Source organism: Lingula anatina, chromosome 3 (assembly GCF_051362555.1).
Source record: "Lingula anatina isolate TDL-2025a chromosome 3, LinAna3.0, whole genome shotgun sequence".
NCBI classification, from domain to species: domain Eukaryota; kingdom Metazoa; phylum Brachiopoda; class Lingulata; order Lingulida; family Lingulidae; genus Lingula; species Lingula anatina.
In genome coordinates, this window is record NC_141769.1 from 8,473,141 (window position 1) to 8,496,212 (window position 23,072).

A 23,072-nucleotide genomic window follows, 5' to 3' on the forward strand; every position below is an offset into this window, starting at 1 on the left:
AGTCCAAGGAGAGATGACAAGATCTCCGTGGTTGACAGCCTTCAGAAATTCTCGGAAATTGGAAGGTCAAGTCCATGTCACTGTGACCTCCAAACAAATATATGAGCATAATAAGAAGATAAAAGAGCTTTTTTTTTTTGCTTAATTTATAAATTTTAGAGAGAGAGAGAGAGAGAGAGAGCATTGATTTTGGCACCTTTTATGATTTATCTGCAAGCTAGTGTCAAAAATATCGTATCCCGTTTTATGGTTTTCTTTTTCACCTTTTCCCCATTATATCACCTCTTGTATCCTATGATCGAATAAAGAAACTATACAATTATAAGGATTCCAAGTTTTCCATTTATTCCACCTTATCCGAGCCTAGAACACACGAAACTTGTCCGAGCTAATAGCCTCCTCTGTTCCTTATAGGGTCATTTTTTTTTTCAACAAAAAGACGTTTCTTTTTTCAGTTGACTAACGTAGTCTACATATTGACAGACTAAGGGTGCTTTCCCAGAGATTTAGATCGATCTAAAGATTAAGATTTAGATCGACCTAACTCCCTGGGGTTTCCCGCTAAATTGCAGTCAGCCGAGCGGGCACCATAGTTAATTACCCCCTTACAGCTTTTAGTAGGCGGGACAGACGCTTAAGCCGGCCAAGCTGACAGTAATCTAGTGAGACTCCCCACATTGATAGATCGATCTAAAAATCTATGGAAATGGGGTGTAATACCCTAAGGCGATGTTTTTAGGCAAATGTTAAGATTTTCTTCCAGTGTTGAGTAACGTAGTCATTATAATTCGACAAAAAGACACTTCTTTTTTTCAGTTGAGTGACGTAGTCTTAGAGTCGCCAGATAAATACCTGAAGGCGATTTTTCCTGACCAATGTTAAGATTTATCAAAACAAAAATCTGGTACAGACTTGCTAACGACCCAGACAGTTGACACTACATTGCATACACGCTAAAAGCTGTCATTACTGTCCCAAAATTATGGTCCTCAAGTTAATAACATATGCTGAGATAACCATTTTATCATTTTATCATGTGAAGATGATATAAAAAAACGATTTTTTTACCTGTTGCAGATACTGTAATGATCATCATATTAAATACTAAGTTAAAAAATAGTCCCTACATGTACGACCTTTTTGGTAAAGCAATAAAAGCCATGCGCAATCGTGATCCTTTTTTTCTCTTGACACAACCTTGAAGAGGAAATGGCCTTAATACTGCCCGCTATCAATCATAAACAAGCAGGTGGAAGTATCATCGCTGTGTGTGTGTGTGTGTTTTCAGTGTCAGAGAAAAGCACACTGTATTTTTAATATTCTCGTCTTTACAAATGGAAGGAGGACCTCAATTATCTTGAAAAAAATTACCCCCCCCCCCCCCCACTTCTTATGTACTACTCTGGATACACTATATGCAGTAATGGACATGCCTTAGAATAATATGTACGAAATAAAGAACAACACTTAATTTTAAAGTTCGTCCTTAACATTTTAAGAAAAAGTCAATTCATATCTGTATATTTCCTTCAGTCCCTTAGCGAACCCTTCTTTTTCATCTAGGGCGATGTCCTGGAGCATGCCCTTACGCCAGGTATATATATATATATATATATATATATATATATATATATATATATATATATATATATATATATATATATATAATAAAGGCAACATTTTGTTACATTGTTAAAACTGTTAAAATGATAAGGATATTATTATTAATTTCGAACAATACATTATTGATATTTTTGTTGCCTTCTTTCTTGTTGCGAAATGGACTATGAAAGTTTGTGGTACACTGGGATGGAAGAGAAATGAAACTGCTTTAAAAAGATCTTAAGCATCCCGCACACGGTGAGCAATTGGCGCGCGCCACTTGCGCTGCGCCAGATGCTCAGGCTTCAGTTCCCCGCAAACGCTGCGCTCTTTGCTCAGCAGAGGTGCCTCCCAGCCTGCCCCTATCGGACGCACCGTGAACTGTGGGATCATGTGATTTAGGAAACATTACATATTGATTTTTTTTTCTGAAAGTAATGGAAAATGGTGACCACGTTAATCAATCAGACTATCTTAAACTGTGTACATTTTTGTTGACTTCGCTGGGGGCTGCCATTTTTGTTTGTTTCCGGCTACTGGCACATGCACATTGTTGGCATGACTTGAGCAATCGGCGCTTGCACACCGCACACGCTGAGCCATTTGCCTCAAGAGGCCAAAAATATCAAACACGTGAGATTTTTGCTCAGCTGCGCGAGAGGCAAAAATCTCACCAAAATACCCCCGCAAACGATGAGAAAACGGCGCAGCGCTAGTGGCACGCACCAATTGCTCACCGTGTGCGGGGTACTGCTTCAAACAGAGGATAACGAACAAAAAATTTATATAAATATCTTTATATCACATTGTTGTATAATTTACGACTGTTGATGGATCCAACAAACAAACATGTGATTCGTAGTATAGGCCTATTCGTTGCCAAACATCGGCTCATTCGAACATTTAATCATTTATTTCCTGACAATACCAAATTCTTTTTAGATAAATTAACCAGCCTCGATCTAGAAGAATATGTCCTGCACAACAATATTGAAACAACCAACAAAAGAATGAAAACTAATCCAGTGCAAGCCGCAAGGAACATTAAATTGAAACTGTGTTCATTGCATTTTCCACTATCTTTGGCAGTGTCCGGTGAAAAGTGTGCCTTGTTGCCTTCATAATGGGACAGAATTTGCGACTTCCCTGCAATACAAAGAAATGAATCCAATTTGAAGAGCGAAAATGGCGAATTTTAAAACAGGCAAAACATACAAAAATATATTATAAATCTAGATAATCTTAACTCTGCAAGACAGGCATAATATGTCGCCCCCTCAAGTTTATTAACACCACACTTTAAACGTGCTTAAGTCATCAATTGGCACTTAAGTATCATGAGACAAACATAGTATTTAACATTCCACATACGTTCTAAGTTTGATTCAGTATCTTCCTGTACACGCAAGACTGTGTTCACAGCCATCTCTATGAATTTCTTCGCTGCGGGATCGTCATCCGGTGAAGCCTGTCTTTCCGGTAGGGATAAACTCAACGCGTCGTGTTCCCCATTACTGCGTCGTTTACGACTACGTGGCAGCTTGTCATGTCCCGGACCATGGCAGTGATTCTAATATTTTGAAAACCCATTATATATTGTTTAGTTGTAATGATGTAATGCGTGTAATATGATGATATGGGTGATTGTGACATTTACTTATTTAAACAAGATCTTTAAGTTACAGCTGTTATTCACATTGTTACAGATGGCATTCTGTATATAGATACCAAGGCCAATAAAGAAACTGAACTGGTCTGTCTTTATTTGATTGATTTAAAGAAAAAAAAACAAAATATAACCAGAAGACAATTACCGTTGTGCAATAAGTTTCCTCCGAGTCCGCACATAATGCCACCAAGCATTGGAAGTAAACATCGGAATATCCAGTGAATTTGAAGGCATAGAAGGGGGCAGACACCGCTCTTGCTGAGGAATGTTCCAGCGGGGTAAATCCTTCCGTTTCAGCCAGATCTCTCCCCGTACCACATCTGAACATGTTTAATGGAAATTGGTATTGATTGTATAAATTGTTAAAATCATTAAAAATTGCTGTTTAGAAATTGTACTCATTTCAAACAGCATACTTCAGTACGTGTACTTAAAAGACAATTACATCCGCAGCGAGTTTTTTTCCAGATAGTTACCTTCTAAGGTATACTACTCTTCTGATATGTATATTTTAAGTTGAAAGTGAGGTACTAATACTAGTCTGTATTAGGTCCTATTCACATATGACGATTACTTTTCATCTAAACTATTTTGGCCTTATCTCTTACAAAGGAGTTTTTTCTTCTGGAGATCCATTGCCAATGGTCATATGGTCTAAATACTTACCCATCCTCTTTAGTCAGTACACGAGATGGGCTTGGGTTTCTGAGTGAGGGATATGCTGTGCAGTTGATTACACGGATTCCCTGAAAGGCTGAAAAGGTTTCACCTTCGTTATCATGCATCCACGCAAATACTAAAAGATTCAAAAACCCGTTACTTCGTCCTCATAATTTATTTTTATATTTATTTGTGATTTCTCAAAACAAAAATTAAAGAATTAAGATGCGTCCGTTAGAAATGTAACAAAGTACAATGTAAAATTCATCTTTCGGTACATGTACTATATTGAACATAAAAAATCAAAACTATAATGGGGCATACAAAAGTGACGACGAATAATTCAAAAGGGCACTGAATGTTTAAAACTTGCCTGCGTGTCGACGTAATGAAGCCTGGAGGTGAACCTGGTCGCCCACACGAACTGTTGGCACCATTTCGTCCGCCATATTTTTTACGGAAAGAGTTACATGCGCACGTCCACTGTTGATTTCGCTTCCGGCTTGCCTGCTTTCTAGCGAGGGGCCACTATAAAACCGTTGATATCAACTGTTTATCTCACTTGTATTGTTTCTTTTCTTTTCATTTTTCTTTATATACACTTTTACATTTTACATTTTCATTCATATCACACACATACATTGCACTGTGTAGAAAAAACTACAAAAAAAACTTACTGCTCTACATTAACACTACTGCCGACTACCCTTGAGTGGTCTTCGGTCTGGAATACACAGCACACCTTGTAGTGGTGGTCTCCTATGCTTATAGCTCCGGCCTCCACTTGTGCTACCACATTGATACAATGCACCAGGCTGTCTTCCTCCTTGTTCTGAGCGTGGAGGTGAGAGAAAGAGTAAAAGTTAAAGAAAGTAGAAATGAATGTGCCTTAACTTCTCTTAGGATACATGTAATACCTCATTCTACCTGTAGGTTTTTTTAAAACTAAAACCAATAATAATACATGTTTTGCTTAAACGATATTGCTGCCAAGTGTATTTTAGAAAAGGTTTAATATTCAATGTCTTTCTTGGATAACCATTATTATTATTTCAAATGCACCAACCAACTTTTGGTTGCAAATAAATATTATTGATATTATAGTATAATATACCACTAACGAGAAAGTAAATTCCCCCAAATACAAGGTATTATTGACTACGAATGTAACGGCATGATAATGATGAATGAAAGGGGAGTTGGTTAAATATGCAATACCTTGTTTAAATACATAATACATAACATGCATAACGATTTAACTTACAATCGCAATTCCACACCTATTCCTTTCAGCTGCGTCATCGAGCATGACGTCTCTCCGATACTCTGTGGCATAACTGTGGAGAAATGTGCATGCGCCAGCATCTTCTCCCTCGTTATACACGGCCGACACATTTGCCCACAGAATTCTAGCGTCATATGTCAGACTCATTATGTTACCAAATTTGCTTTTACTGCAAACAATTTCCCCTAAAGTATCGACAAATCTTGGTAAAATTATCAATTTAAAGTCAGAGTTATTCAAAAATGCTTTATAAAAGAAATACACTGACATATCCAAATGTTCGACTAAGCCTATTACACTATTTAGCCAATATTTAAGTGCACATACATATCACTGACAATGGTACACAAGGAACATTAACTTATTTTTAAATTTGGATTATAAACTGTGACAAGGGAATTGCAGAGTAAGTTAGGTAGCTGTGTTTTACTTACATGGGTCAATGTGGTAATGCAATACCTGTTAAATAAGGATACACAATATATATATAAGAATATGATTTGTCAATAGTATTGACGATCTTCCTGTAGGATTGTTTTGATATAATCTTAATCTAAGACTGCAGCAGACACAAATTATCACGAAATTCACTGCCTCTAGGGGATTTCACATTTTCATAAACTGTTATATCGTAAAACTTACTACACGGTCTTCTGTTAGATCCTCATCGATTTCCCCATCGTTATCGTCGTCTAAAAAATATTCGAAAAGGATTCAGATACATGATAAAATAGCTAATTAGCAATGGTTTTATTTCCGATAGATTACTTCTATATACATGTGTATATGGCAATTTATATTTACCCACAGTCAGTAATTCCCCTAATAATTTAAAGTATCCATCGTGACTTGGAGCTCCCTCTTAGAAATAAATACCTTTAGAATTATTATTTACAATCGTAGTCACATGGAAATATATTCAAAGTGCCTGACTCTTATTGCCTATATGCTGCCATATTGTAATTTTTCTCCACTCATCTATCCCAGATAGGTCTGTTCGAGTACTCTCATATGTTCCATGGAACGCTTGCCAAATCCAAATTCGTGTTTTAATTTTTATACATCTTATGAATCACTTACCGATATGGTTGTAGACCTCCTCGTCAACAAGCCCGTCACAGTCGTTGTCAACTAAATCCCCAGCCACTGTGATACTTGGGTGACATGGCTGAAATAACGCGAACAAAACTGAATTTCTGTTTTACCAATCGTTGCAGTCACAGCAACCTCAAAACAAATGAGTTCATGTTGCAGTCAAACCAAAAACTATATTATAGATGCAATACGATTCAGCTAGGTGTTTGTAGCATTCACGAGTGGGTACCACACGTACATGCGTCATTCTGAGGCGTTATGTATGACGTTTACACAATGTCTCATTCATAAGATGTAAAAGGCATACCTGTATGCAAGATACATAACGTTAGAGCGCTGCGTTTTCGACATCCACTTTGTTGTAATTTATCTGCAAGTGTCATAATTGTAATAAGGTAACAAGGTACCTTTCTTATAACCCAAATAATGGAAACAGGTATACTTACATGCGTTATAGTATACAACGCCCCAGCAGGGAAAGCATGCCCGACGTTATCTCCATAACCATACACAGAGGCTAGAACTCCTTCCTGTGGCTGATCATTACTTATATAATGTGTTCCTCTATCAACATTTGCGGTGGTTGCGTTCAGTTGTAGCATGGGCGTTCCAATAGACAGGTCTGAATTCCAATGCACTTGCCCTCCATCCAACGTTAAAGTTTTGAGGCAATAGGAAATTGATATCATGCTGACGCCGTTTAAACGCGATCCAGCCGAGACAAAGGTGACGTTTTTGGGGGTCTGTTCAAATGGGGTTGCCACTGCAGTATCTAGCCCCCCTGTTGTTGTTCCATCTTGGAAGTGATGCCTGCAAGACGTATGGACACCAACCAGAATTGGGTCATGTTCCCGTGCGGTAATGGTCAGGAGAGACTGCGCATACGTTTCGTATGTTACATGCCTCTCGCGCGTTATTGATAAAGTTGGTTGATTATTCCCTTGTGCAACGACGTAACTCTGTTCAGAGCGACTGGACAAAATCACCAAGGTCCAATTGTTGCTGTCCTCTGAATGCCTTGGTGATATGGTGTACATTCTTCCCCATGCTGACATCGGCGGCATCATCTCTAGGACGATATCTTTTGTGGAGCCAAACTGTTCTCTGGCACCGCTTATCACGGCAATGGGCCTGTCAGAATTGATGAAAGTTTGAGTTAAAGAGAACGCCTCACTGTGAATATGAAATGTTTCATACTTGGACAGCCTGATTTCCAACATACGGTGCCTTGTGAACTCGCTACCATTGTATATTACGAAAACACCTTCTACCTTTGGCATGGCGATTCGAACCCTGGTGTCGCTTTCCACAGCAATGATGATGATTTCCGAATGCTGGGAATAATCATCACTGTACCGTGAGTCAATGGAGCACAAGGCGACGTATTCTTGGCCTAATACATCAACTGGAAGGGCAAGGTATCCGCCGGAGAAACCGGGTCCTTCTGCGAGTCCAAATACTGCAATATCACGGGAACTTTCAACTAAGATGCTGTCTGTTGCAAAACCGGTCGCGTTCGACTTGAAAAGCGCTCTTGGCATGCTCACCGTAGTCTCTTTGCCTTTCTGGACACTGACTGATACTGGTGGATAGTCAGGATGCAATGGGGTGGACACTCGGACATCAGCAGGGGTGTCACTATAACTTGTCATCTTTAACATCAAACGCACATCTTTTTTATCGTCCGTGCAAGTGAAAGGCGACAGTAGTGCGTTTCCAAAGAATGACAGGACGAAGCGTTTACCCATGTTGTCTCTCTTCCCTGAAAGAGTGGCTGAACGGTAACGAGAATCGTGCTTTTGCCATGATAGAGGTATAAATTGTTTACGATATCTTTTATAACTAATAGTAACTAATATTGTAACCACTACAACTACTAGTATTTCACTTATGTACTTGATATAAGAAAAACTAATGCACCACGCGCGATTCATGTTAGACATCTTCGCCAACACGGACTTGTGAAGGCATGCACGCACACACGTCTACGCTTGCGCATGCACGTCTACGCTGCGCCACGCGTTCACAGCCACTCACACAACTGCCTCACACATTATAACTGCTTGCGCGCGCGCGCGTGCGTGTGAATGTGCACTGCTGCATTATATTGTATTATATCACTGGTAATCGATCTAACCAACATCTTCACGTTAATGCACGAACCTTCACTGGCCGCTGCTGTTCGGCTTGCTGGCTCACACGTGCAGTACACATAGGCCCTGTCATCTCCACTGTTGGTGCAGTTACCGTTACCGTCACAAAGGCAATGGCAAGGTGCTGAAATATTAAAGAAAATATACAAAGAAACATTCTAAGATATAAAAATATAAAACAACAATAGGACCATTCAAAAATAAAAGTACCCGAGAAAGCGCTGAAAACTGGCAATAAAAAATGATCCCAAAATTATTGTCGTTTAACCGGTGTATTGGCTATATCTGAAAAGCAAGTACCGGTAAATATAATTTTGCTGCATCTTCTCTTACTCGTAATTCAAGTCAATGCTGCGTGCATTCATTGTGAGAAACAAAATTGTGTCATTTTTCAGATTAATAAAAAATTATGAAATATGGATCTACTTACAGCACTCGAAATTCCTCTCATACCAACCAGGTTTGCATTTGCACACTGTCCCAAAAGGTTCGCCAAGGACACAATGGCTGCCATATACGTAACTTGCGCAATCCAGGTCATGATTGCAATCCATTCCCAGCACTGGACGAGATGACAAAACAATTGAACATGAGGAAAATCAAATTAAATGATAACCAATATAATCATTTTAAAACCGTGCTTGTAGCTGTACACAACATGGTTTATTTTTAGCAAAATGATGGCCGACTTTCAGATAGTTTTATTCAAACGACAAAGACTTTTAATTAAAATACCAAATATACCATCCCCAAAGATGAATCTCAAATGTCATTTTAGTTACTGCCATAGAAAGTAGTGTATCGAAGGTAGATTATATTCCCCATATAGAACAACACATCAACATACGGCAATGACACTGTAGAAGATACTATAGAGTAATATAAAACCATTGACGTTCGATTCCAAGTATTTATATTGAAATATTACATGAATAAAAATAAAAAATTTGTATAGAAATATTTTTTTTTTGAGAAAATATAGAATACAGCTACAGTTGTTCATTGTATTTCAGTCGTGTTTGTACAAGATTTGACAAGGTTGAAAACGTTAACAGATATATTGAATAATAAAGAGAGTCTACCTTTCTCACAGTTACCCATATGATCCGGTGCAAACCCAGGTTTACACTCGCACCTTCCTCTCCTACACACACTGTTGATATCAGAATCCAAGCACATGCAATTAACTCTTGATGGAACGATTTCTTCATCAAATGCTAAAAAAAGAGAGACCATACACACATCCCATTGCGACAAGTCAGTGTTCCTTACAATCCACAGTAAATTGGTGACCGTTATCATAGCAATCAAATTGAATTCTTTAGCAACAATGATTTGTTTTGATGATCAAAGTGCCTCAGTTTCAGGCCTCAGTTTCAGGCCTAATAATCTAATTACCCGACATTGCTTTGGTAACTGTTGATAATATATATATACTTACTCTGATAACCGTGTGAACCATTGGTGACGATCGTCATTTCAATAATATCAGGTCCTTTTGGGTCGCTTTCTAAAGTACTGACCGTCAAGTAATAGGTATGTTGTCCCTGTAGACGAACATGAATCTCAGGATTTAATCTTGTATCTCCGTCGTCGTTTCTAACAATTATGCTTGAAGGCAGAGGTTGTGACGTCGTGGGATCAATGGCGCCATATAATTCAATGAAAGCATCATAGTCTTCATAATCCAACGAAATCCAAATGTCGTTGGTGTCTTCTAGAGTGAAACTGTACACAGTGTCCCCTTTTGATAAAACGCTCCGTCCACCTGTGTGTATGTTTGGGGCGTTTTCATTGCACTTCGTGTTTACGTAATATGTTTGGTTGGAAACCAGTACTCCAAGATCCATGACAAGAACTGACAAAGAAAAGAAGAACACTGGTTTTTGCTTCGACGTGTTATTGACAACGGAAAAGGGGAGTGTTATGCAGCAAAGTGGGAAATGATTTACATCTTCTATCATGCGTAGGCCTAAGGGATATAATAAATGTGCTGAACGCTGCCAAAAATCAGGAACTGATTGTGACAACGACTAAAATCAAGGTCCTCAGCCTGAGCAGAACACCTTGGCTCCTTTTTACAAGTTGACATTTTACTGTGAGACCACGTTGCTGTCAATTTGACACGTTATTGCGCTAAAAGCTTTTTGGTCCAAACAACATCTACAGGACTGATTTGAGAACCATTTAGTCCACTTATACCCGTCATATATACTATAACATACCGGTCTGTGCTTGTGTAGTATCATCCAAATCCTACCTGTTTCGCAGATCGTTATATGCGTCGACACATTCACAACTGAATTAATTGCGTTTAACCCCGTAATATGCAGATCTCTTATCGGCAAGTACCGTTTATCGTCTATCACAGCTATATCGGCCGTTTCTTGTCTAGAATGACAGTTGCAGGCAAATCTGAAACAATTTTAGTGGAATCAGATGATTTATACACACCATCTTTATTTCATTTCTGTGGCAGTTAACGCTTTTGTTATGTACCAGCACTCGTAGATATAAGATATTTCAAAGCGCTGCAGCATTGACTGACTTCTACAAATTGTAACACAGGATTGTCAAGAGACACGATATATTTTAATACACAGCGCACTGAAATATTGAGAAACATATTGGGAATTTTCTGCACATTTCTTGCAAAATTGTTGACTAAAAAAATTTTATAACTTTAATTAAAGCAACTCACGCATAGATGGTACAAGTTCTGACGGAAATAGACGAAACTAGTGTCCAGACATGTTTTTATCTAAAAAAAAATTAACTGTTTGAATCTACAACTGGATGGATCAGAATGCGCACATTGGTTTGCTAAAATATTTTGGATCCATGCCAATTGTAAGACATCCGGGTTACCTCTTATCCACACACGTGTTCTCAAAGGTTGCATTACATGCGCAGTTTGAACTATTGATTGGTGCTCCCCAGCCCGTGATTGGGTAACCCTGGCGCGAGGTCCACCACGTGCTGCCTCCAAACACGGTCGCATTGATGCAGCTGACTCCAATATGCTGAAAAGAAACAGGATTAAGCTCATAATGCATAAAACAATAACAGAGTGAAAATATGCAAAGTCATACCCTTGGGGGCGGATACAGAGATATTTTCTGAGAGTCTTCCAAATTATCTTTGTTGATCCATCCTCCATTTTTGACCGTCTTCCGACAGAAAAAATAGATACCTGTCAATGTAAACTTAAAAATCTGACCGTGTTCCGGAAGACCCAGAAAAACGGCCTAAATCCGCCCTTGGCCCTAGTATAACTCGGTGACAGCATAAACTCACAGTTCTGCCATTCGATAGATCAAAATATTGCTGGTGTGGCGTGACGAAAGCGTTCTACAGTAGGCCATACGCGTGTTCACTGTTTGAAATTATTTAGTCAGTGCTGGCAAAAAGATACCGAATGTTTTGTGCCGGTAAGCTTACATGCCAAATGACGGACAAATTTTACGACAGCATTCAGATTCAGACATCGTATTACTGGTTACCAGGTCGGTACAACTCTGCGGGGGATTCTCGTTGTGGTGAAATCAGTCATATCAACTTAATTGTCTGACACGACTCCTCGAGCAGCTCCTTTTAAGCCGATTCTTCTGATTGCACTTGGGCGAAACTCCCTGCACAGTTGGGCCGACCCAGCTAGTACGATGCGTGAATTTGAATGCATCCTACAAAAAAAAAAAAAAAATAACACGGTGCATTGTGCTGGCTGTCAGTCTGTGCCCTAGGGTTACCTGGGCATAATGGTACAAAGTCTGAGCGCACCTTTGGTGGCGAATGTGACTTCATGTTGAAAAAATTACCCAGAAAGTAACAAAAATATCACGACCTACTTTGTGTTTCATTCAAGTGGCATTCAAGTGACATTTACCGTACTATCGGTATCAGTTTAATTCAAGACACCTTACTTATTGCAGTATTAAGATATATACATACACAAATGTATAAATAACGTACTAACCTGTTCACAATTTAATGATACATCCGTAATGGCGGACAGAAAGTTTAAATTCAGCCTTTTTTCCTTATACGAGTACGCTAAAGACACATTGCTGTTGCTTTGAAACTGATAATCTCTGTCACCGTAAATCGTGAAATCGTTGTATCCTCCAATTTCTGCCTCTTCACATCTGGCGTAAATGGGGGGAATGTTTGGTGATGGATATATCCATGCTTTCATACCAGTCGGGAATACATCGTGGCACGTTCTGTAAGCATCTTTATCAAATACATCGTTCATATCTGAAATAAAAACAAATAAATACAGGACTGAAACGATAACTCTGCGAATGATCGAATAAACAGGGGTGATCTGAACAAACGTGATATTTGCAAAACGGCAAGCACGTGCTCCCATGCCCAATACACAGCCAGTGTTGGGTAAGTGACGTAAGATATTATATTTTTACGTGAACTTTAAATATACAAACAAAAAGAGAAATTCAATTGATAAATCAGCACAATTTTAAATTAAACGTAACAACACTTGTTCGTGAAAATAAGACTGCATTCCCACAGATTTAGATAGATCCATCTGGATCGACCCAACTCCCTGGGGGTTCAAGCTAAATTGCTGTCAGCCGAGCGCGCACGGAAGTTAATTACACCCTTACAGCTTTCAGTAGGCGGGACAGACATTTAAGCCGGCTAAGCTGACAGTAATCTACTGAGACTCCCCACGGGGATAGATCGATCTAAAATCTGTGGGAATATAGTCTTAACTTAATCTATTTAACACATGTTAGACATATTCTGATTGTGGTAAATAAGCGTGCATGCAAAACTTGACATTTTATAAGAACATCCATAAGCTAATTACCTACCAATTTCGCAAACGAACTGGTACTTATCTTCGCACGGCGTATTAGACAGCGCCCCATTATCCCAGTATAATGTCATACAACTGGTGCTGTTCACCCAAATCAACTGATCTGAAAATATAGCGAGGTCAAAGGTCAGATTCAATCTCAGTTACCAAAGTACATTTGAGTAGTAAGAAATCGGGCTGAGGGTTCTTTTTCATGTGAGGATTGTGTGAGGAGTGTTTACTTGTTTGTTTGTTTGTTTGTTTACAACATCTTTTGGGAGGGGGGTAACTATGGCTACCAATGCTTGTTTTAAATTTTCTTTTTTAAAGCCTTATTTATTTCTTCTTGTGTATTTAAATTTTTATGACATCATTTTCTTTGTTTTTGAAACAACCCAATAATGCACTGTAACCAAATTCAGTGCAAGTGCACTATTACCTTTAAAATGAGACTCGACTGAAAATCAAAACAGCTAGACAATAAAGGATTTTCAAAAACAAAGAAAATGATATCATAAAAAATCTAAATACACAAGAAAAATAAATCGGGCTTTATAAAAGAAAATGATTTTAAAAACATTGGTAGCCATTCTTACCCCCCCCCCCCCCAAAAAAAAAAAAAAAAAAAAAAAAGCAATCCTCTCACAATCCTCACGAAGTGAAGGTGTGTTCAGACCAGTAAAATTTAACATTAATAAAAATGAAAATTTATTCGATCTGAGTCGCGGGCTTGGGCGCGCGACTCGTAACAAGTGTCAATAGAAGTTTATATCTCTTATCTAACGTCAATCTTTTTCTTATCTTATCTTCTTTAATTATAGTAAAGTCACAATAAAGATAAGTCTGTCACGCCAAGGTAGGTATAAAACCAGGCTACGACCTGACAATAAAGGAGTTTTGATTTTCGTAACTAAACGGTGGTGTTGCATTACTCTTCTCTCCGGGCATAATCCAAGTTGGGGTTCGCGTACCGTACCTAGAATCTTCCAGCGTAGGATTAGAGCCCCTAGCGTCTAGATTATACCCGCGGTATATCTAGGAACTTAGTACAAATCGTGAAAAGAACCCTCATCTTAATTTCTAACCACTCATTTGGTAATTGCAACGAGAGAGAGAGAGGGAGAGAGGAACCATTTCTTACTAGTAATATGCATATGATTGCCGAGATACTGGCCCATGAATAATAGCTCTGCTTGGGTTTCAAAATCTACCAGATTGCCGCCATCATTAGCACAGATCCCTCGCGCCATATCCCAAGTAAGTTCAGTCATATATAACTTGTAACAGGAAGACCTGTGTCGAAAGTTGTAACCCGCGGGACAAGGTCGATAGTTGTTCACACAGACTGGAACATTGTCGTCTACTAAGTGGGACTCGGGGAAGCACAGGCGCCTGTTATTCGGTCGCTTGCACATAAACTTCCCTTCCTCATTGCAATTTAGCGATTTCCACATCCCGTGTTTATCCGGTGGATCGAGTGAATCGTAAAACAACCCGGCACAGTTGTCAGCGACATCTCCAGGATTCATGTTCTCATATTTAGCGCTGTTGCCGTCAGTCCAGTGAAATAGTCCGTCAAGGCCGATGTGAAACCATTCATCAGTAGTTGGCGAACTAATGACATAGATAAAGATACACATTAGTGGACATGACTTTTTAAAGGATTGGTCAGCATAAGTATTAAATACGCTACACTCTAAAAGTCAAAGTGGCACAGAACTGTATGACTGTGTGTGTGTGTGTGTGTGTGTGTGTGTGTGAGAGAGAGAGAGAGAGAGGGAGAGAGAGAGAGAGAGAGAGAGATGGCGGGTCTAGGGGTCACAGAACGCCACGCCTCCCCCCATAGTCCTGAGGTATCCCTCCTCCCACTTTTCCCTCTAAAAACAAAATAACAAGCGTAACGAGAAAAAATAAGCAAGAGTTTGCACCCTCATTCCTACAGTTATATTGCCCTCGTTAGTATACCGTTTTATATTTGTCGACCGAAGCAAGGCAAAATAATATGATATACCTAGGCGACACTGGCTTCTGGGAAACGCCCGTCTCTCCATCTCCAGAAAAGTCAGACTGTTCGTGGCCCGTGAAGCTTGAATTGACCGCATTTTCGATGCCTACAATAGACTGGACGAAGGCCTGTTCCTCAGCGTCAAGGATGCTCACCAGATGACCTCCTGATACAACACAGGAGGCCTCAGCAAGATCGTGTGGCAGTTTGGGTGTTTCAACCAACTTGTAACAGAATGGTGGTTGCGCCGGACTCCGAACCCATCCGTCTGGACAGCCTGTATCTGTCACGGTAAATACAATTATACGATTATCAAAAGTTTAATATACTTACAACTGTTGTTATTTTAATATTGGGATGGATAAAACGTTTTTGTAACATTTAATCTGTTGCAGCGTCATACATAAAAGCACATACAGGCGTCCTCGACCATCACTTCTTTCTGATGAATCGTTTATATATCGGAGCTTGCAATACAGTATACTCAACTAGCACATTCTTAGTATGCAGTTAGGGTTTGCTATTTGCTTGTTATATGCCAGTTGAAGACAGTAAGACTAGAGGACCTACCAATAACTGGACGCTGGTACGGTGTCCCTGAGGCTGGCACACGTGGCCTCGGTTCCACCAGTGTGGCCGCCGTGATGTGCTTCCCCTCTGACCAGTTCGGTGGCAAACTTGCCAGATACTCATCAATTACTGAAATGTGGATCAGTATTTTATATATATATATATATATATATATATATATATATATATATATATATATATATATATCAAAACAAAGAATATAAATTATTTGAAATTATTGGTATTTCAATGTGGACCCTTTCTGTGCAATGTGTGGGTAAAATAGTTAATCGCTGATAACTTGAAAGCGTAAAAGTTAGTTTGCCTGTCTTAGAACAGCCACAAATCTAAAGTATATATATATATATATATATATATATATATATATATATATATATATAACAAAGTTTACTCCACCTTTACGCACTGATTTTTTTTAACAAAGGTCGACTTTCTTTTTAAATATACACAAAGGTGTGTGAACAATGTTAATAAAATCACAATTTTATGGGTAAGGTAATATAATTTATGTGTTTTGTTTGTAAAACATCTTCATAGAGGCCCTGCTGAGAATCCCGATACGATAGCGGTACTCTTTGGGGGTCACAGGATGGCATTTTCTCGAAGGTCCGCTTGTCGTGAAAGAGTCAAAGAAAGGGAATGCTTCTCACTTACGTACGCAAGGAGGAAGTGTTTCCAAAAAGTTGCCCTTATCACAGGTTAGTACTTTCTTTTTCGTTCCATCTGGAAATATGTGGCCCCTTTTGCATTCTACTGTGGCGTTGTTGGAGAACGGATCGTAGTACGCGTAAGCTTGTGTTTGAACGCCATCTATTGGGCAACTATTGACTAGGCACTCTACATGAAATATGCAAAGGAAATGTGACCTTTAATTTAATTCATTTTTACATATCTAAAAAAAATGAATTTTATAATAGAGGTACATGATAGACAAAACCTTAGAGCAATGATTGCCTTCGACTGCTCAGGTATAGTAAAAATCGCTCAGTATATAAAGTTTTATTATCATGATAATTTTTACTTTTCATCGTTACTGATAATGCCAATTATTTACTATATAAACTTGTTTTCACAACACAAAATATTTAAACACCTAGCCTTATGATCTACCCAATGTCACAGGTACCTGTATAAAACAATAAAGTAAACATCTTGTATCCACAGCAGACTTAAGACTTACACGCCCACCCCGACACGCACACCCACAATGAGGGACGCACGCAGGTATGCGCAAACACACCTAACACCAGCAGCGCCCTATTTTCCAATCACACTTTGATGGAGCGAGACCCAGTTTCTCCCACCTTTTGGTACAGAGTAGCTGCTACTTCTCATACACACAAAATTATGGCCCGTTTCCGGCCCGATGCAAGAATAGTTGCCGGCAACAAAGTCCTCCGTTCTTCTGTAGGGCTCTACGTATGCCGTCAGTGCCGAACAGCCTAACCTGGACGACGTGAACGCGAGGGTAGGTCTCTCCATCAGGGTTGAATCCGACCAGACGGGGGCACTGCCGTTTTTGCTGTGAACGCCTAACCATACCCGCTTGTGGGATGAAAGTTTTATGGTCGAAGCTTCTCTGAAATCAATAATTCTTAACGAATAGAGAGGTAATAGATACTAAGAAAAAAATATATATGCATTAGTGTTACTTATCTGTACAAGGCAAACTGATTGTCTGTGTTCTATACGTGAAAATGGAAAAACGACACACCGAAAATGAGTGTAACTTTTTTGTTTTTCATTATTATGCAATAAGTTTACGAGTCAGGAAAAGCTCCTTTCATCAAGGATCTTTATATTTTTTCTAAATTCTATGTCGTGGATAGATATTAGAGTACACTTTACTTGTACCAGTAGTGAAGCGTGAAAATGCCAAAAGGCCAGTAACACATACACCGACTTTTCATTGCAACTTCACACATAGTAAGAACGACTTATAGATCTTATTCACTTTAATTGTATCCATTGTAGTCACGTTAGTAAACGCACATCAATGACCTGTCCTCTGAAAGATTGCAGTGAAAGGATGTCGACCTTATGTGAAAATAAAACACGTCATTACAACAGATACAGACAAGCTTGTTCTAAAAGTGAAAACTAATCCATATAACCATTACCTGTTCAATATAGTTCCCAACACGTGGTCATCCGTTGGATTTTTAGGCATGAACAGCCGTCCGCACATCTTGGCACAACGGTACACCGCCTGGTCCCAGCTTTCGGCCATAGACCGGGACACACACACCTCACCGTAGCCTGGCAACACCTCAAAGTTGGGACAGATACCTAAAATATAGACACTGAGCAAAAGTATAAATGTCACGTGTGGATTATAATGGGCTACGGAATCTCTTATCTGTATAGCTTCGGACAGTACGGACAGTAATCTGTATAGCTACGGACAGTACGGACAATAATCTGTAGCACATTGAACAACAAAATTCCCTTTTTAAGATTTAATATATAAATAACTCATAATGCTGATAATTTAAAAAAGTATTGCGTGGGGCGTTTACATTTTTTGTTCAGAGTGTATTACAGTGCTATACGGGTACTATATAAATAATCATCGCATGATCGGCATCATCATATTTTTCTCGAATTTGGAAACAATATCATAAGCTGGTTTGCAATTGAACTTTTTAAATAAATGAATTGTAAAAACTACCTTTATCATTTTATTTAATTATAATAATAATAATAATAATAATATATTTATTTAAAGTCTAAAATCCATAAAATATGTTCTGTAGACTTTACAAACTAAAAACTTAAAACACAGTAAGATGAATTGAATTAATAAAATTATGACTTAATAGTCTGAGTTAAGATAATGATGTCCAGTTAATATTTCCGAGTTATAAAATGTTCTTTAATAAAATTTGTGAAAAAGGTATGTTTTTAAAGCTTTTTTAAAATCCTTCACTGAGCTAATGCTTCTCAAGTCTAGAGGTAATTTATTCCACTCATGTGGTGCTGCGTACTGGAATGATTTTTCGCCAAAAGATTTTAGTCTTGCGTTCTGTGGTTTTAGTAATAATTGATCCTTAGATCTTAAGGTACGGTTTGGTGTGTAATGGGATACAAGATCACAAATAAAATCTGGTGCAAGTCCGTAAAAAGCCGCATGAGCATGAGTTAAAAGTTTGAATAAGATCCGGGCGTTTACAGGTAGCCAGTGAAGTTGTTTTAATATCGGTGTCATGTGATTCTCCATAGAAGTTCGGGTAAGAAGACGTGCTGATATATTTTGAATGCGTTGGACTTTCTTTGTTCTTTCTATGCCGCATCCATAAAGCAAGGAGTTACAGTAATCAAGCCTTGATGTTACTAGGGCATGAATGACCGTGGCAGTGGCAGAACCTGTTAAATTATTTCGTAGGGAACTGATGTTTCTTATGTGATACAAACAAGATTTTTTCACGTTGGCTATCTGCTTGTCCATGTTTAAAGTAGTATCAAAATACACCCCCAGATTTTTTGCATGAGGAGAAACCCCAACTATTGCAGATCCAATTTGTAGAGATAGTCCTTCAGCTAAGTGTTTTGAGTGTGGTTGAGTGATGACCATGAATTCGGTTTTTTCATCATTTAATTTTAGTTTACTTTTGATCATCCATTCTCGCAAATCTGAAATGGCATAGGTCATTCTAGTTATTGCATCTCCAGGCTTAAGAATATCACAGTTAAGGTACAACTGGGTGTCGTCTGCATATATGTGATAGCCAACTTGATGATGTCGTAGTATAGCACCCAAGGGTAGTGTGTACATGCAAAATTTAATCGGTCCAAGAACGCTGCCCTGTGGAACACCAAAAATCATCTGCTCAAGATCTGAAAGTACACCGTTGATGGATATCTGCTGTGTTCTACCAGTAAGATAAGACCGTAGGAGAGACAACGCCTTGTCCTTAATTCCAGCTGATTTCTCGAAGAATGATAGAAGAGTGTCATGGTCAACTGTATCAAATGCTGCTGAAAGATCTAATAGCACCAGTAAGACTGCCGAATGATTGTCAACACCAGTCAGAAGGTCATTTTTTATTCTCAGAAGAGCAAGCTCAGTGTTATGTTTTGCTTTATAAGCCGATTGCATTTGTTCCACCAAGTTATTCTGTTTTAGATGGTCAAATAGCCTCGTTGCCATGACTCTTTCAACCACCTTTGACAAGAAATAAAGATTACTCACAGGTCTATAGTGATTAAAGACATTATGATCCAAATTATTCTTTTTCAGAAGAGGTTTGATTACTGCACTTTTGAATGAGTCTGGAAATATTCCCTCTTTAAAGCATAAGTTCACCAGTTCTGTGATAAGATTTATGACAGTTGGTAGAATCTGGGTCAGCAGTGTTGTTGGGATGGGAATTATGGCACCCCTTCTAAAATAATCCCTGAATTAAAAGCCATCTATTACCCAGAAGCTAGTTAGAAAATAATTACATCACTTGATGACAAAAAAGTATAATCAAAAGTACAGTGTTTGACAAATAAACTGTCCTGTCGTCCACGATACATTTGTGCACAGTTGAATAGTTCGCTATGTATTTTCAAATAAACAAATAGGTTTTTATTTGTCAACCGCGGTTAATTTTTTCCGTGCCTAGAAATGAGACTACTCGTTTAATCCCTTTTTTTAAATTTCATCTACTTAAATGAAAGGCAAAATATTGATTTAAATGGATGATCATGCAATTTGTTTCAAGTAAAAGACTTGTTAAAACTCCTCGAACGTTTCATCTGACCTTTTCTCTGAACATTCTCCGAATTTCAGGCTTTATTAATCACTTTAAATCAGTCCATCCAGTAAATACGTACCAGTTTTTTTTTTTTTTTTTTTTTTTTAATTTTATGTAAAAACATCACAACAGTATCTCATAGTCATGTTTGGCTAATTTATCATTCTTTATATAGATGGCTGAATTTGATCAACGGAATGACGTGAGCGTTTTAACTATTTATTTTGTCGTCTAACTTTCTTATAATAGGTACTGCCAAGATTAAAGTTTGATCCATTTTGACATTTTGTATATTAACGATGGATTTCTGATTCAGTAAAAAACGTGACCCACGACCGACATGGTAATCACAGCTGTGAGATAAATAGCCTCATTTTCACCGCTGTAACGGTGTGTGGTTGTTTTCATGGCAAGTGTGGAAAGTAAAGTACAAAACCTAACGTTACCTCCCATCCCCGTGACGCACGTGGTCGCCAGCAGGACACCAAAAGCCGCCACTGCAGTTATGATATTGAATCTGCTCATATTCATACTCCTACCGGCGGTCTCCGCAGTATTGGTCAGCACCACTGTCTTCCCCAGCGCACGGGATTCGTCTCACTGAGGGTAAAAGGCACTGAGGGTAAAAGGCACATTTGACGACCACACAGTGAAGACTGGCATGTGTTGAAGTGACACCTGATCGACAATGACCATGTGACCAATGCCAGTCCAAGGAGAGATGACAAGATCTCCCTGCTTGACAGCCTTCAGAAATTCTCGGAAATTGGAAGGTCAAGTCCATGTCACTGTGACCTCCAAACAAATATATGAGCATAATAAGAAGATAAAAGAGCTTTCTTTTGCTTAATTTATAAATTTTAGAGAGAGAGAGAAACTGTAAAGATTTAACGAAAAAAATATATTTCTAAAAACAAAGACGAACAAATTGTTGAACTTAAATCTAATCTTTATTGTTCTTGTTTGCATTGATTTTGGCACCTTTTATGATTTATCTGCAAGCTAGTGTCAAAAATATCGTATCCCGTTTTATGGTTTTCTTTTTCACCTTTTCCCCATTATATCACCTCTTGTATCCTATGATCGAATAAAGAAAGTATACAATTATAAGGATTCCAAGTTTTCCATTTATTCCACCTTATCCGAGCCTAGAACACACGAAACTTGTCCGAGCTAATAGCCTCCTCTGCTCCTTATAGGGTCATTTTTTTCAACAAAAAGACGTTTCTTTTTTCAGTTGACTGACGTAGTCTACATATTGACAGACTAGGGTGCTTTCCCAGAGATTTAGATCGATCTAGAGATTAAGATTTAGATCGACCTAACTCCCTGGGGGTTCACGCTAAATTGCAGTCAGCCGAGCGGGCACCATAGTTAATTACCCCCTTACAGCTTTTAGTAGGCGGGACAGACGCTTAAGCCGGCCAAGCTGACAGTAATCTAGTGAGACTCCCCACAGGGATAGATCGATCTAAAAATCTATGGAAATGGGGTGTAATACCCTAAGGCGATGTTTTTAGGCAAATGTTAAGATTTTCTTCCAGTGTTGAATAACGTAGTCATTATAATTCGACAAAAAGACACTTCTTTTTTTCAGTTGAGTGACGTAGTCTTAGAGTCGCCAGATAAATACCTGAAGGCGATTTTTCCTGACCAATGTTAAGATTTATCAAAACAAAAATTTGGTACAGACTTGCTAACGACCCAGACAGTTGACACTACATTGCATACACGCTAAAAGCTGTCATTACTGTCCCAAAATTATGGTCCTCAAGTTAATAACATATGCTGAGATAACTATTTTATCATTTTATCATGTGAAGATGATATAAAAAAACGATTTTTTTTACCTGTTGCAGATACTGTAATGATCATCATATTAAATACTAAGTTAAAAAATAGTCCCTACATGTACGACCTTTTTGGTAAAGCAATAAAAGCCATGCGCAATCGTGATCCTTTTTTTTATCTTGACACAACCTTGAAGAGGAAATGGCCTTAATACTGCCCGCTATCAATCATAAACAAGCAGGTGGAAGTATCATCGCTGTGTGTGTGTGTGTGTGTGTTTTCAGTGTCAGAGAAAAGCACGCTGTATTTTTAATATTCTCGTCTTTACAAATGGAAGGAGGACCTCAATTATCTTGAAAAAAATTACCCCCCCCCCCCCCACTTCTTATGTACTACTCTGGATACACTATATGCAGTAATGGACATGCCTTAGAATAATATGTACGAAATAAAGAACAACACTTCATTTTAAAGTTCGTCCTTAGCATTTTAAGAAAAAGTCAATTCATATCTGTATATTTCCTTCAGTCCCTATTAAAGCTACTAGCTTGTTATGTATTACCCGACGTTTTCAGGTCGAAAGCATTCCATTTCTTTTGTCGGGTTGTTGTGCAACTTTGGGCAGACGTCATAGACCGAGTCTGTGCTGATGTTGAT

At 38.5% G+C, this 23,072-nt stretch overlaps 1 protein-coding gene across 1 annotated transcript; it reads right to left on the bottom strand.

The window, feature by feature from the left end:
• Positions 1-3,418: 3,418 nt before the first annotated feature.
• On the bottom strand, positions 3,419-21,340 carry LOC106166787 (uncharacterized). The gene is made up of 23 exons (XM_087008670.1): positions 21,071-21,340; positions 18,003-18,171; positions 17,187-17,461; positions 16,537-16,719; positions 15,862-15,990; positions 15,298-15,574; positions 14,428-14,900; positions 13,303-13,410; positions 12,441-12,721; positions 11,333-11,487; positions 10,725-10,879; positions 9,906-10,322; positions 9,547-9,681; positions 8,895-9,026; positions 8,475-8,588; positions 6,758-8,073; positions 6,297-6,384; positions 5,859-5,908; positions 5,651-5,675; positions 5,196-5,401; positions 4,609-4,763; positions 3,938-4,459; positions 3,419-3,591 (listed from the first exon to the last, which is right to left on the bottom strand). Exons 1-22 carry the CDS (start codon positions 21,153-21,155, stop codon positions 4,294-4,296), a joined length of 5,094 nt encoding a protein of 1,697 aa, XP_086864796.1. The 5' UTR covers positions 21,156-21,340; the 3' UTR covers positions 3,419-3,591; positions 3,938-4,293.
• Between the last annotated feature and the right edge of the window lie 1,732 nt (positions 21,341-23,072).